The 14,130-nt window shown below is 39.6% G+C and overlaps 1 protein-coding gene across 1 annotated transcript in view; it reads left to right on the top strand.

Moving 5' to 3' along the window:
* The window catches only part of RGSL1 (regulator of G protein signaling like 1), an 89,726-nt gene that overhangs the window by 47,406 nt on the left and 28,190 nt on the right, over positions 1 to 14,130 (top strand). Inside the window, exons 9-10 of the mRNA XM_012802578.1 lie at positions 1,440 to 1,547; positions 8,037 to 8,145. Coding sequence (XP_012658032.1) covers positions 1,440 to 1,547; positions 8,037 to 8,145 — 217 coding nt within the window. The remainder of the gene's footprint in view (positions 1 to 1,439; positions 1,548 to 8,036; positions 8,146 to 14,130) is intronic.

The raw sequence follows: 14,130 nt of genomic DNA, 5'->3' as shown, positions 1-14,130 counted from the left end.
GTCATGGTGTGTGACACACCTCTTGGAGATGGGAGACAATATACAAGAAGGACTTTACCTAACAAATGCAATCAGTATAATTTGATTCTCTGTACTCTTAATAAATCCCAAACAGTAAAAAAAGAAAGAAAGAAAAAGAAAAAGAAAGAAAAAATAGAAAAAAAGAAAGAAAAGAAAAAGAAAAGAAAAAAGACTTTCTTTGCACTTGTCCAAGCCAGGGTGCTGACTCCTAGGTGGGCTGGTGCTTCTACTCAAGCTGTACCATAAACCAACAGAGCACCAAAGCTGGGATATTCTCATCTTTTATATAGAAACTGTGTCCAGAAAGATAAAAAAGACTTGCCCAAGGCTGCTCAGCAATGGAGAAATTAGAAACTTGAATTAATTGCTGAAACAATCCACTGCTGTTGTCACTGATGGTCAGATACCCCTGCCTGAAACACAATGAGTATCATGACGATGGTCATGATGATGGTGGTGACAACAATGGTGCCAAAGACATCAATGACAATGATGCTTATGTAAGAATAACTGTCATTCATGGGTCCACATCCCAGTATTTCTCTTTGACTTTAACAGTACAGAAAGTACTGGACTACATGGAGAGCAATCAGATGTAATCTAAATCCCAGATCTTGCACTGTACATGAATATTTTTCCCACGGTAGGGAGGCAAGGTGCTGCTACTATGCTTCTTAGTTTAACTAACTAAGACTTAGTTAAAATTTGCTATCTCAGCTTTATTGTCCCTCTACATTTTGGATACTAAAAGGTATTCCTTTTCAATTCATCACATGTAACTAAAAGTAATATATGGCTGTTTCTAAAAAAAAAAAATTCCTTCTCCAAAAGCCAATGATTGGCAAATGTTGACAATATTCAAATATATGAGCTGTTGATTCTGAAATTAATCCCCAAAGCAGATGTGGAAAAGAGAAAACAGTGTAGCACATTATTTGCCATATATTATTGTTTAGGTATATCACATTCTTGGAAGCAAGAACACAATGTTTGAAATACATTTGTAGCTCTCCCCAGAACAAATGGTTTCTTTGAAGGTGTCAGCATTCATTTGTGTGAGTTACCTTTTATATGTGAATTAACAATTAGTAGCTCTTTCAAGTCCTATCTCTGTTACCATAACCTTCCTCATGTAGAAAATCTCCATGGGCCAATTTTCCATATGAAGGGCAGAATCCTCCCGTTCTGGAGGGGAGTGGAGACTCTATTTCCTTGGTTATAATATGGCTTAGGGAACTTGTACTCTTTATGTGAACAATACATTAAAACACTATTATCCTACTTAAGTGACATTTTGAAGGCAATACCTTTGAACATAGACAACTAGACTCGAGCAGTTAGGATCACAAGCGTGAGCCACTGCATCCAGCCCAGACAACTAGACTCCATCTCCATCTCTGTTTTTCCTTACTTCACAGACATAAGCAAAATGTCCTTTGAGGAACTCTGCTGTAAGTATCCAAAGATCGCCATAGAGAAGATAAGCGATGACTATAAAACATATTGTGAGAGAGCTCCTCATATAGGCAAGTATTTATACACAGGGTTGGATTTGAGGCAGTTAGGATTTTTTTTTAAATCTAAGAGAGAATCTCAAAAACTCAGAACATAAGTTAAGAGAGGAATCTTGCTGTGTTTGAAACGGAGAGATGGTTAAAGGACAATGACTATGCTTTTTTTTTTTTGTCTTTTTTTAAAATAACCATCTTTATAGTACAGAAAGAAAACTGGTATGATTTCACTTTTGTTTTTAAATTTTTCAAGACTTGTGTTGTATTCTAACATATGCTGTATCCTTGAGAATGATTCATGAACCAAGGAGAATGTATATTCTGAAGCTGTTGGATGAAATGTTCTGTAAATGTACATATTAAGTCCAATGTTTCATTGTCAATTTTCTGTTTAAATGCTCTTCTAGTGCTGAACGTGGAGTGATGAGGTCTCCAATGATTACTTTATTGGGGTTTTTCTCTTTTTCTCTGATAAGACAAAATTTGCTTCATAGATCTGGGTGCCTCAGTGTTGGGTGCATATGTGGGTCACTACAGACATTTGATGCTGTGGCATCACAGGTCACAGCAACTTCCAGCTCTTGAGCTCAGGTGATTCTCTTGCCTCAGCCTCCCAAGTAGCTGGGACTACAGGTGCCCACTACAATGCCTGGCTATTTTTTTGTTGCAGTTTGGCCAGGGCCAGGTTTGAACTTGCCACTCTCAGTATATGGGGCCGGCGTCCTACTCACTGAGCCTCAGGCGACGCCCCATTATTTCACTTCTGAGAAACACAGTTGACAGTGTCCTTTCTGATTCACCTGTGCAAGTTTTAACTTACTTGGCTTATCGGTGTTGTTGGAAGGGCTTCATTTGTTTCCATCTACATAATTATTTTTTATTTTCTCTATACATGTATATAGATGTGTTTATTTGGTTTCCACTTTTTGCTTTCACAAAATTAAAAAGGCTTAAAATTTAATGACAATAACAATGTTTAAGATAAGGACTAGAAACAAAAACCTCGTAAAGAATGAAGATAAATACATTCAGAAAAGAAATCAGATGATTGCTGCAATAAAATATTGAGCAATAATAATAATGCAAAAAAATGCACATTGTCAGATAAGAGTATGTCTATGATAGAATGCTTTGACTCTGAGGTTCAGTATGGAGTCATCAGTTAACTTCTTAGTTTTTTTCCCCAAAGTCTCAAAAAATAGACAACTAATATTTATAAATAAAAATAAAAGATCAATAAAATATCTATTTTTAACTAATAATTTTTGTATCATTTTCTATATCACATTTTTATATATCTTCCATTTATATCAGTTTCTGGACCTTGATGTTTTCTCATGCAGTTATAAATATTATAATTTTTTTTTTTTTTTAAGAGACAGAGTCTCACTTTGTCATCCTCAGTAAGTGCTGAGGCTGTGGCATCACAGCTCACAGCAACCTCCAGCTCTTGGGCTTAGGCAATTCTTTTGTCTCAGCCTCCTGAGTAGCTGGAACTACAGGAGCCCACCACAATGGCCAGCTATTTTTTTGTTGCAGTTTGGCCTGGGCTGGATTCAAACCCACCACCCTCAGTATATGGGGCCAGCACCCTACTCACTAAGCTGCAGGTACAGCCCAATTTTTAAACTTATGTTTTTAATTGTATCCAGCATATGGAAATATATTTTATATATTATGTTTCAAAGTCTTACTAAATTAAATTATTAATTCTAAAAATTTATCTGTAAATTTCATTGATACACATAATCATGTCCTCTGCCAATGGAAAGTTTTATTTTGTGTTTTAGAATATTTATTCATTTGATTTACTTTCTTTTTTTTTTTTTTTTTGAGACAGAGCCTCAAGCTGTTCTCTTGGGTAGAGTGCAGTGGCATTACAGCTCACAGCAACCTCCAACTCCTGGGCTCAAGCGAGTCTCCTGCCTCCGCCTCCCAAGTAGCTGGGACCATAGGCGCCCGCCACAACGCCCAGCTATTTTTTGGTTGCAGCCATCATTGTTGTTTGGCGGGTCTGGGCTGGATTCGAACCCGCCACCTTAGGTGTACGTGGCTGGCACCTTAGCCGGTTGAGCTATAGGCGCCGAGCCTTGATTTACTTTCATTACCTAGGTCTACCATTACATTTTTAGATAGACATTGTATTAGGTTGAGACACACTTGTCTCAATCTCAGAGAGAGATTTAATTACAGATTTAATCCCTTTAAAATTTATAGGACTTCTCAGATTCCCTCTTTTTGTGCCCATTTTAGTTTGTTGTATATTTTATAAATTCAGGAATTTTGCTTGAGATTTTAAATATGTTGCCACGAAGTTTTTTATGATATTCTGTCATTACATTTAAGAGTATTTATAAACCATGTATTGTTGGGCATAGTGTTCTGTGCATATCAGTTAGGTCTATTTTGCTAAGCATGCTCAGATTTTCTATGTCTTTACCAATAGTTTTAGTTTGTATTTCTATCATTTGAGAGAGATTTTAAAATCTCCCACTCTGGATTATTTCATTTATCTTTTAAAGACTTTAAATTTGTGATTTATTTTATTTGAGGCTATATTATTAAGTACAAGTAAATTTGAAATTTTTATAGTTTCATAGTAGGGTAATGCTTTTTCTCCAGTAATACTTCTGCATTATTGAAGTCATCACCTTCGTCTGCATTATTGTGGCCATCACCTTTCTTTTCCATCCTTTTATTCTTTAATATTCTCTTGTTCTTACATATAAGGTGAGACTCTTTTAAGCTGAATCTTATTTCTTGTATTTTTGTTTTTATTAAATCCAATCTGACAATTGCCTTTTAATTAGATTAAGATAGAGGGGTTTTGTTGTTGTTGATGTCGTTGTTGTTAACAGTTCTATTCTTCTGTTAGTGTATTATTTTTTCATGTTTTTTTTTTCTTATTTTAGTGGTTACCAGGTATATTTTCAAATGCATCCTTGATGTATTAAAGTTTGATGTAAATTAGTACTTTTACTGCATATGTATTATTATTTTATGAGTCAATATTCATCTAAGCTTACTCACATATTTATTTTTTTCTCTCTTTTCCATTGATTTTTGCCTCCCCCATCTAGGATTATTTTCTTTATACCTAAAGAACACTCTTTGGTATTTCCTTCAGTGTGCATCAGAAAAATGTCTTTATTTGGTTTTTGAAAAAATTCTTTATTTTGTTTTTGAAGAACATAGTTTCCAAATGTAGAATTCTTATTGGAGTTGTTTTCTTTCAACATTTTGAACTTATTATTTCATTGTCTCTTGGCTTCCTCTGTTTACTTTGAGATGTTAGTTGTCACTTTTCATTAGCATTGCTTCATGGAAGGAAATATTTCTCATTTTTTCCTTGTTTTAACTCCCATTTGGTATCTGCTTGAATGTAATTTTAGTATGATGTACCTAAGTGTTTATACTATTTGTAGCTTTAAAATTTCTTGAGTTTTTTACTTATTGTCCTTTGTCAATTTTAGGAAATTTTCAGTTATTATCTCCTTCAATATTTGTCCTGCTCCATTTTATCTCTTCCTTCCTTTTGATAATTTTATTATACATATTTTCTAAATTTTAATAATATGTCACATTCTTTTTTCTGTATTTTCCATCTTTTCTTTCATTTTTGTGTATTTCAGTCTGGATTCATTCTTTTCATCTAACTATTTTAACTTCAGAATATTAGGGGGTATACATGTTTTGTTTACATACTTTGGTTTTGTATAAATTGAGTCAAAGTTGTAAGTGTGCCTTTTACCCAGAGTGTACACTGTACCCAATATGTATAAATTTACCCCTTTCCTTCTCTCCCCAGCTTAATTTTCATTGAGATTTACTTCTATATGTGCACTCAAATGTTGATCAATTTAGTTCCAATTTGGTATTGAGTATGTGTGTTTGTTTCTCCATTCTTGTGATGTTTCACTTAGAAGAATGGTTTCTATTTACATCCAGGTTGTCACAAAAGACAATTTATGACATAGTACTCCATGGTACGTATATGCCACATTTTACTAATCCACCCATGCACATATATTGGTGGGCACTTGGGTTGTTATTCTCACATCTTTGTGATTATGAATTGTGCTACTATAAACATTCAAGTGCAGTGTCTCTTTTATATAATGACCTTTTTTCTTTTGGGTATATACCCAGCAGTGGGATTGCAGATTAAATGGTAGGTCCACTTTAAGTTCTTTGAGGTATCTCCATACAACTTTCCACAGAGGTTGTCCTAGTTTTCAGTCCCACTAACAATGTGTAAGAGTTTCTTTCTCTTCTCATCCACACCAGTATCTGTTGCTTTGGGACTTATTAATATAAGCCATTCTTGTTGGAGTTAGGTGATTATCTCCTTGTGGTTTTGATTTGCGTTTCCCTAATGATTAAAGACCTTGAGCAATTTTCCATGAGTTTGTTGGCCATTATAATTCTCTGCATATACTTTGTCATTCAGCTCATCTATTAATTCTTAATTTTCTTACTTTCAATTATTAAACATTTTATATGTAGAATTTTCATTTTTTCTTTTTATAATATTCAATCCATGTTATTGTTTTTATTTTCATTTTCATTTTTTAATTATTTGAACTACATTAACAGTAGTAATTTGAAAATCCATATTTGAATTTCCTGTGTCTATTTCAAATGTCAGTGGTTTTTTCCCCTTTGGTTTTTGGCCAAGTATTTTTAAATACCTTGTTATTTCTGCTTGATTTGTGATCATTGTTAGTGACAATTTGTAGCACTAACTTGAGACTCTGATTGAAGCTATTTTCCTTCAGAGAATATTTTATTTTATTTATGGCATACATGGGGTGTTTATCAGGGCTTCTTCTCCTTTGTTATTTTGCAATTTTTGCACCTTTGTGACTTAAGAATCTGACAAAAGCTCTTCTTAAATGTCTTAGTAACAATTTATATAATTTCCAAATATCTTGAGAGTAAAAGCCATGCCAAAAGTTTTGCCCATTTTCTGAAGGCAAAGGTGGCTAGAGCACCTCAAGTATCTAAAGTAGCAATTCTTAATCTGTGGGTCGCAACCCACAGGAACTGGATTAAAGGGTTGCGGCATTAGGAAGGTTGAGAACCACTGATCTAAAGCCTACCTTTCTGATTTTAACAGCCTCTCTGTTTCTAATCTCTATATTTTATTTTATTTGTCTTAATTTCCTACAATTTTACTCCTGAGTTCTAAAGTGTGTGGTTTTTTATACAGTATTCTAGGTATTTTGTATTAGGAGGGGGTTTTTTTTTGGGGGGGGGTTCTTTTTATATCTAGTATTTCATAGTCTAGATTTAATTTTTTTATCTATTCTATTGCATTTATTTAGATCCAGTATATATATTTATAGCTTTCAATCCTTTTTGTATGCCATCTGTCACTGAAATTATTATCAAACCACATAAAAGTTACTTTTATGTCTAATAAGCATTTTGGGGGGTTGACTACCTAACTAGGTCATATTCTAATTTCTGGTAGTGATATGAGTAATACGTCATCTCTGCCCTTGATGAGTTTATAGACTGTTTTCTTCTATATGAATGTCAAAGGGCTCTTATAATACTGAGATCCATGAAATCTATTATTTTTCAACAATGATGTTTTGATATTTTTTTGAGCAATGATTTCTAAATGGCAGTAGGGAATCAGACACCTATTCTGAATTGGCATGGTATGTTGGACTATCATTAGAGAAGCTTTCAGTGGTGTCCTTTTTTTTTTTTTTTTCGAGACAGAGCCTTAAGCTGTCCCCCTGGGTAGAGTGCCGTGGCATTACAGCTCACAGCAACCTCCAACTCCTGGGCTCAAGCGAGTCTCCTGCCTCCGCCTCCCAAGTAGCTGGGACGACAGGCGACCGCCACAACACCGGCTATTTTTTGGTTGCAGCCATTATTGTTGTTTGGCGGGTCCGGGCTGGATTCAAACCGCCACCTTAGGTGTACGTGGCTGGCGCCTTAGCCGGTTGAGCTACAGGCGCCGAGCCAGAAGTGGTGTCCTTAAGAAAGAAAAATTGTTTTAATTAAAACAAGAAGGTGGAGGAGATGCTTAAAGAAAAGGTCAAGATTCCAAAAGTTTGCCAATTACAAAACAAGAGTTCCAGGGGGTAAGTGAAGGGTATAGAAGGGGATAGCAGAAGTGTTAGGGAGGACAGAATATCAAGTGAGTACGGTCTAGTAAAAATGGTGGATTGGAGGGGGGATGACATTTGGTATTGACTATTGTAATAAAGATTTGTATGATGGAGTTAGTCTCAGTGGTCTCTCTGAGGAAGGTGGGCTCTACGCCTACTGGCCAACATACTTAGATAACATGGCCTGGGCTGATGTTTGTGTTAGGCATGGCAATCATCCCTGAGTTTGTCTCAGTCCTACTGGCTGAGATAGCCGCAGTTATGGGGACAGTAGTTTTTCCACATGAACTTAATATATCTAATAAATTTCCTTGTTACTTTTTACCCTTTTATGCCTTCTAACATGGTGTTTCCCCATATTTATGACTTTTTTTAGATTATCCAGTAGAAATTGTCAAGGAACCAAAAGTAGTACGTTTATCCTTATCAAGAAAAATGTCTGTCTTCAAAAAAAGTGGTCTAAGAAAGCCTTCAATGAGACCCAGGTAAGATACAGAATCTGGCTACAGCAGTATCTCTAGGCACAAGGTTTTTAAAAATCTCACCATGTCTAATGCTGAACTTCTTTCATTGTGAAGGTTTTCAGACCATTTTCCATATGTCATACATATATTCATAGGCACATTTAGTACTCTAAATCATAATTCATTTTCTAAAATTGGCACCATGCATTATATGCTACGTAACAACTTTTTAAACTTAAACTATCATGGACATTTTTTCATGTGGGTATGTATAGATCTACCTTCTCCCATATTATGGACGTTGTTATATGTCAAAAGGTGGAAAAGTGGCACAAAGAACCAGGCCAAGGAAAGTTAGTAGCAGAGCTTTATTAAGAGCACCTGCAAGTAGATGGGCTGCCACTGACAGTGGAAAATGTCAACAGCACTGTGTTGAGCTAACAGCCTCTTTTAAAGCACTTCAGGGTGTGGTGCATGCTAGCTGAGGAGGTGGCAGGAATGCTGCAATACTGATCAAAGGTCATCTGCTGGAGGCCTTGTAAAAGGTAAGAGGGCCATCTACTAGAAATCTTCAGGAACCTGGAAGGAGTATTTTAGCAGAACCAGAGGCGTAAGGAGAGTTCACTTCTTTGCTTGATTAATGTCCAGACCCACTGGAGCCAGAGAAAGACCAACATTCTAGCCTGATGGGCACTGGGACAGGACTTAGGAACTTGGGGTTCTCCTTACTCTTCTTCCTCACCTTGTCCCAGGACCTAAAGGAAAGCCTAGAAGAAATATCCCAGAGTGTTTTAAAACTGCAGAGGGGGCTCAGTGCCTGTGGCTCAAGTGGCTAAGGTGCCAGCCATGTACACCCAAGGTGGCGGGTTCGAATCCAGCCTGGGCCCGCCAAACAACAATGACGGCTGCAACCAAAAAATAGCCAGGCGTTGTGGCGGGTGGCTGTGGTCCCAGCTACTTGGGAGGCTGAGGCAGGAGACTTGCTTGAGCCCAGGAGTTGGAGGTTGCTGTGAGCTGAGATGCCACAGCACTCTACCCAGGGGTACAGCTTGAGGCTCCTGTCTCAAAAAAAAAAAAAAAAATACTGCAGAGGGGAGGCCGGGTGAGTAGTTCACGCCTGTAATCCTAGCACTCTGGGAGGCCAAGGTAAGTGGATTGCCTAAGCTCATGGGTTCAAGCCCAGCCTGAGCATAAGTGAGACCCCCCACCCCCTGGTCTCTAAAAATAGGCAGTTGTGGCAGACACCTATAGTCCTGGCTACTTGGGAGGTTGAGGCAAAAAAAAAAAAAATCACTTGAGCCCAAGAGTTTGAGGTTGTTATGAGCTATGATGCCACAGGACTCTACCAAGGGTGACAGTGAGACTGTCTAACAACAACAACAACAAAAAACAACTACAGAGGGGTTGCTAGTCAGAGTGGAAAGTCCATGAGTAATTGCCTTGAAATATTGTGGAGAGGGCAGGGCTTTAACCATTGTTCCACTGTTCTACCTCTGGACCTCCACCTTAGCCATTGTTCTATGGTTTGGCCTTTGGCTCAATTCCTCTTAATAGCTACCTCGCTAAAATGACTGTGCTTATACCAAGGAGGTATCTAAAATTTGAGGTTCCCTTTTCTACAAATGTAGCACGATTTATTTAACCATATCCTTCATACCCTTTTGCATTATTTATTTATTTTTGGAGACAGAATCTCACTATGAGATTTACATTGCCTTTAGTTTGTTTTATTGTTTTGTTTGTGTGTATGTGTGTTGGGGGGGGAGGGGGGCTACAAAACCAGGCTCTTTATTTGTGAAGAAGAGGCTGAGAAAATGAGCTAATTTCTTCAAGGCCAGAAGGGGTTGGAAGTTGTTCCTTAGCCTGCAATGAGGTGGGAAGTCAGGGTCCTTGGTCTTTAATTTTTTATTGCTATAAATAATATCATAAATACCTTTGCACATGTATCCTTGCCTGCTTGAATGTTCTGGGTAACATACTACTATGGTTCTCTCATAAAACTTCCTGTCTTTCTCCCCTTAATAACCAATCTGAGAGTCAGCCCCCTGCAGTTAGGCAAAGACCCTGTAGTCTTTTCTTGGAGGGGTGCTCACCCACATTTCTTTCTATGCATACTATGCATATACTTCAGCGTAAGAGTCACCTGTACATAAAAATCTCTCTGAATGTTATGTTTGCTATGACCTCCTCCTCTAAAATCCTAAATCCTGCCTGTAGTCCCAGCTATTTGGGGGGCTGAGGCAAGAGAATAGCTTAAGCCCAAGAGTTTGAGATTGCTGTAAGCTGTGATGCCACGGCACTCTGCTGAGGGTTGAATTGTGAGATTCTGTCTCCAAAAATAAATAAATAAATAAAATCCTAAATCCTTAAAGTACAATACCAAGCATTCATTATGCACTACTTTATTATTATTATTATTAAATCATAGCTGTATACATTAATGCAATCATGGGGTACAATGTGCTGCTTTTATATACAATTTGAAATGTTTTCATCAAACTGGTTAACATAGCCTTCACGGCATTTTCTTAGTTATTGTGTTTAGACATTTATATTCTACCCCTAGTAAATTTCACATGTACCCTTGTAAGATGCACTATAGGTGTGGTCCCACTCATTACTCTCCCTCCACTCATCTTCCCCCCTCCCCTCCATCCTTTTCCCATTTCCCTTTCTTCTTGGGGTATAATTTCTTATGAAAGCTATAAATTGGTTTCATAGTAAGACTGAGTACACTGGACACTTTTTCTTCCATTCTTGAGATACTTTGCTAAGAAGAATATGTTCCAGATCCATCGATGTAAACATGTAAGAGGTAAAGTCTCCATCTTTCTTTAAGGCTACATAATATTCCATGGTGTACATATACCACAATTTATTGATCTATTCATGGGTCGATGAGCACTTTGGGCTTCTTCCATGACTTAGCAATTATGATTTGGGCTGCAATAAACATTCTAAGATTAGCCCACATCACAAAATCCCAAAACCAGAGATGTTGGCATGGATGTGGAGAAAAGGGAACATTTCTACATTGCTGGTGGGAATACAAACTAATATGTTCCTTTTGGAAAGATGTTTAGAGAACACTTAGAGATCTAAAAATAGACCTGCCATTCGATCCTACAATTCCTCTACTAGGTATATATCCAGAAGACCATTATGCACTACTTTTTACTGCTCTTTACTTTTAAGGTATGTTTTCTACCTTCTTGACTTGACTATAATGTTCTATTAGGCCATGCCATTTATTCACTTATTTATTCAGTTATTATAATGGCTAGCTGTATGAAACCTCTTCTAAATAATGAGGAGGTAGTAGATGAGGACTATATGAATTTGGTAGTCAAAGTCTCTGACAGAATATTTTTCATAGAAAAAAAGCACCACAAGATTATTTTCAGTTACTGATAACATTCATTGAAGTTGATGAGTCTTCTATCTCTTCTAAACACTCTAGATCAGCAGTTCTCAACCTGGGTTGCGACCCCTTTGGACTGTATTAAAGGTTCATGGCATTAGGAAGGTTGAGAACCACTGCTCTAGATAGACCTTCCTCCCCTTCAAGTAATTAAAATTATTTCCTGAGGTTCTATCACTTATTCCTTTTGCTGTTTCCATTGATACTACTCAGTTCTTCACTAAGTCTGTAGAAAAACATATTTTCCAGTTTAGTTGAGCATGAATATCATAGAAGTCTTTTCTAAATCACATATTTATAAAATTATTAAGTTTGAGAGGAAATATGCAGGGTGGTATAGTCCAGTTTTATGTCTTTAGTTAAGACCACAACAGAATGGCCTGGGGATACCACAGTTGCAATTTTCTTAAACCTCATCTATAGCCTTCATTCAATGTAATAAATAGTTATTGATTATATACTGTGTCCCAGACATTCTGTGAGGGCTAATGATATAAAAATAAGACAGAGTATTTGCCCTTAATCTAATGAATAATTAAATAAAATATAAGGCTAACCTTAAAACATTGTGATAAAATATTGGTTAATTACTATGGGAGTATAATGGAAGGAGAAGGAAGTTTTGAATTAGGATTATGAAAAGTCAGAATATCAGAAAGAGATTCTGGGAAGATGGCTGACTGGTAGCAACCCTGATCAGAGGCTCCTGAGCAAAGGAAGAAAAACTGGTTGGAATCAGAATCTATGAAGCCAAAGACAGGGAGCTGAGCCCAGAAAGAAGTTCAGCAAACTGTAAATCCAAGGAAGACCATTTAAGAACACAAAATACAGGTACAAAGTGGGCCCCAGAACTGCTTACTAGAGCTGCCTGCCTCCCATGGGTGGCGGGTGGCCACAGAGGAGTCTCCTGCACCGGGAAGGCACAGAACTACTTGCTAGAGCCTTGCACACTCCGCGGGCGGCAGCAGAGAAGTCCAGTTCTGGGAGGACCCAGAACTACTTGCTAGAGCCACGCACCCCACGGGCAGCAGAGGACACCCCCGCTCCAGGGCTCTGGGCAGGTCCAGAACTGCTTGCTAGAGCTGCACACCTCCCGCGGGTGGTGGGTGGCCACAAAGAAGTCTCCTGCTCTGGGCAAGCACAGAACTACTTGCTAGAGCCTTGTGCACCCTGCGGGTGGTGGCAGAGGAGTCCTCCACTCTGGGAGGGCCCAGAACTGCTTGCTAGAGCCACATACCCCATGGGTGGCAGAGGAGATCCCCGCTCCAGGGCTCTGGGTGGGCCCAGAACTGCTTGCTAGAGCCGCATGCCTCCTGCAGGCAGCTGGTGGTCTCAGAGGAGTCCCCTGCTCCGGGCAGGCACAGAACTACTTTCTAGAGCCTTGTGCGCGCCATGGGCCGTGATGGAGGAGGCCCCAACTTTGGGTGGGCCCAGAACTGCTTGTTAGAGCCGCATACCCCACAGGCGGCAGAGGAGATCCCTGCTCCAGGGCTCTGGGTGAGCCCAGAACTGCTTGCTAGAACTGCATGCCTCCCGTGGGCAGTGAGTGGCCACAAAGGAGTCCCCTGCTTCAGGCAGGCACACAACTACTTGCTAGAACCCTACGCGTCCCAAGTGGCGGAAGAGTCACCCACTTGGGGCCGGCCCAGAACTGCTTGCTAGAGTTGCATGCCTCACAGGTGGCAGAGGAGATCCCTGCCCTAGGCTCCTGCTCTGGGCAGGCCCAGAACGGCTTGCTAGTGCCACAGGTGTCCCACAGGCAGTGGCGGAGGAGTCCTTCATTCCAGGCAGACCCAAAATAGCTTGCTAGAGACACGCACACCCCACGGGGGCCAGTGGAAGAGTTCCTCGCTTCAGGCACCTGTGCTGGGTGGGCCCAGAACTGCTTTCTAGAGCCATGTGCGCGCTGCAGGTGGTGGTGGAGGAGTCTACTGCTCTGGGTGGGCCTAGAACTGTTTACTAGAGCCACGTGCATCCCACAAATGGAGGTGGAGGAGTTCCCCTCTCCAGGCTCCCGTGCTGGGAGGGCACAGATCGGCTTGCTAGTGCCGCACTTGTCCAATGGGAAACAGTGAAGGAGTCCTCCTCTCCCGCCCCCCCCAGCTACTCTGGTGGGGCTGAACTAGGACTAATCTGGTCGCTTGTGTACCCTGTGCTACCGCTGCCATTCCCCCACCCCCTGGCTGCTCCAGGGTGCTGAACTAGGACTGATCTAGCCACTACAGTTTGCCAGTTCCACCAGTTGCCCCGAAGGGGCTGAACTAGGACTGATCCAGCTGCTGCCGGTCTTCTGCCCCTGGTCGCCCTGGCAGGCTGAATGAGGTCTAATCCAGCCACACACACTCCCGTGCAGTTGCTGCCATTCCACTGCACCACAGTTGCCTCAGCACCCAAGAACTGGGAGAAGACAACAGACATGCTCTGCCTGTCTCTCTGGGCAGCCAGAAGAAGCCACCAACTGAACAGTCCTGATAAGGCCTCTAAACAAGGTAAACTCAGCATGGGGCAGAATCAGTGGAAAAACTCAAATAACAGTGGCAACTCAAATAACCAGTGGAAAAACAGTGGCAACTCAAATAACCAGA

Source organism: Otolemur garnettii, unplaced genomic scaffold (assembly GCF_000181295.1).
Source record: "Otolemur garnettii isolate 467f Iridium unplaced genomic scaffold, OtoGar3 scaffold00016, whole genome shotgun sequence".
NCBI classification, from domain to species: Eukaryota; Metazoa; Chordata; class Mammalia; order Primates; family Galagidae; genus Otolemur; species Otolemur garnettii.
Note: the sequence above shows the minus strand (reverse complement) of the source record. Positions and strands in the feature narration are given on the sequence as shown.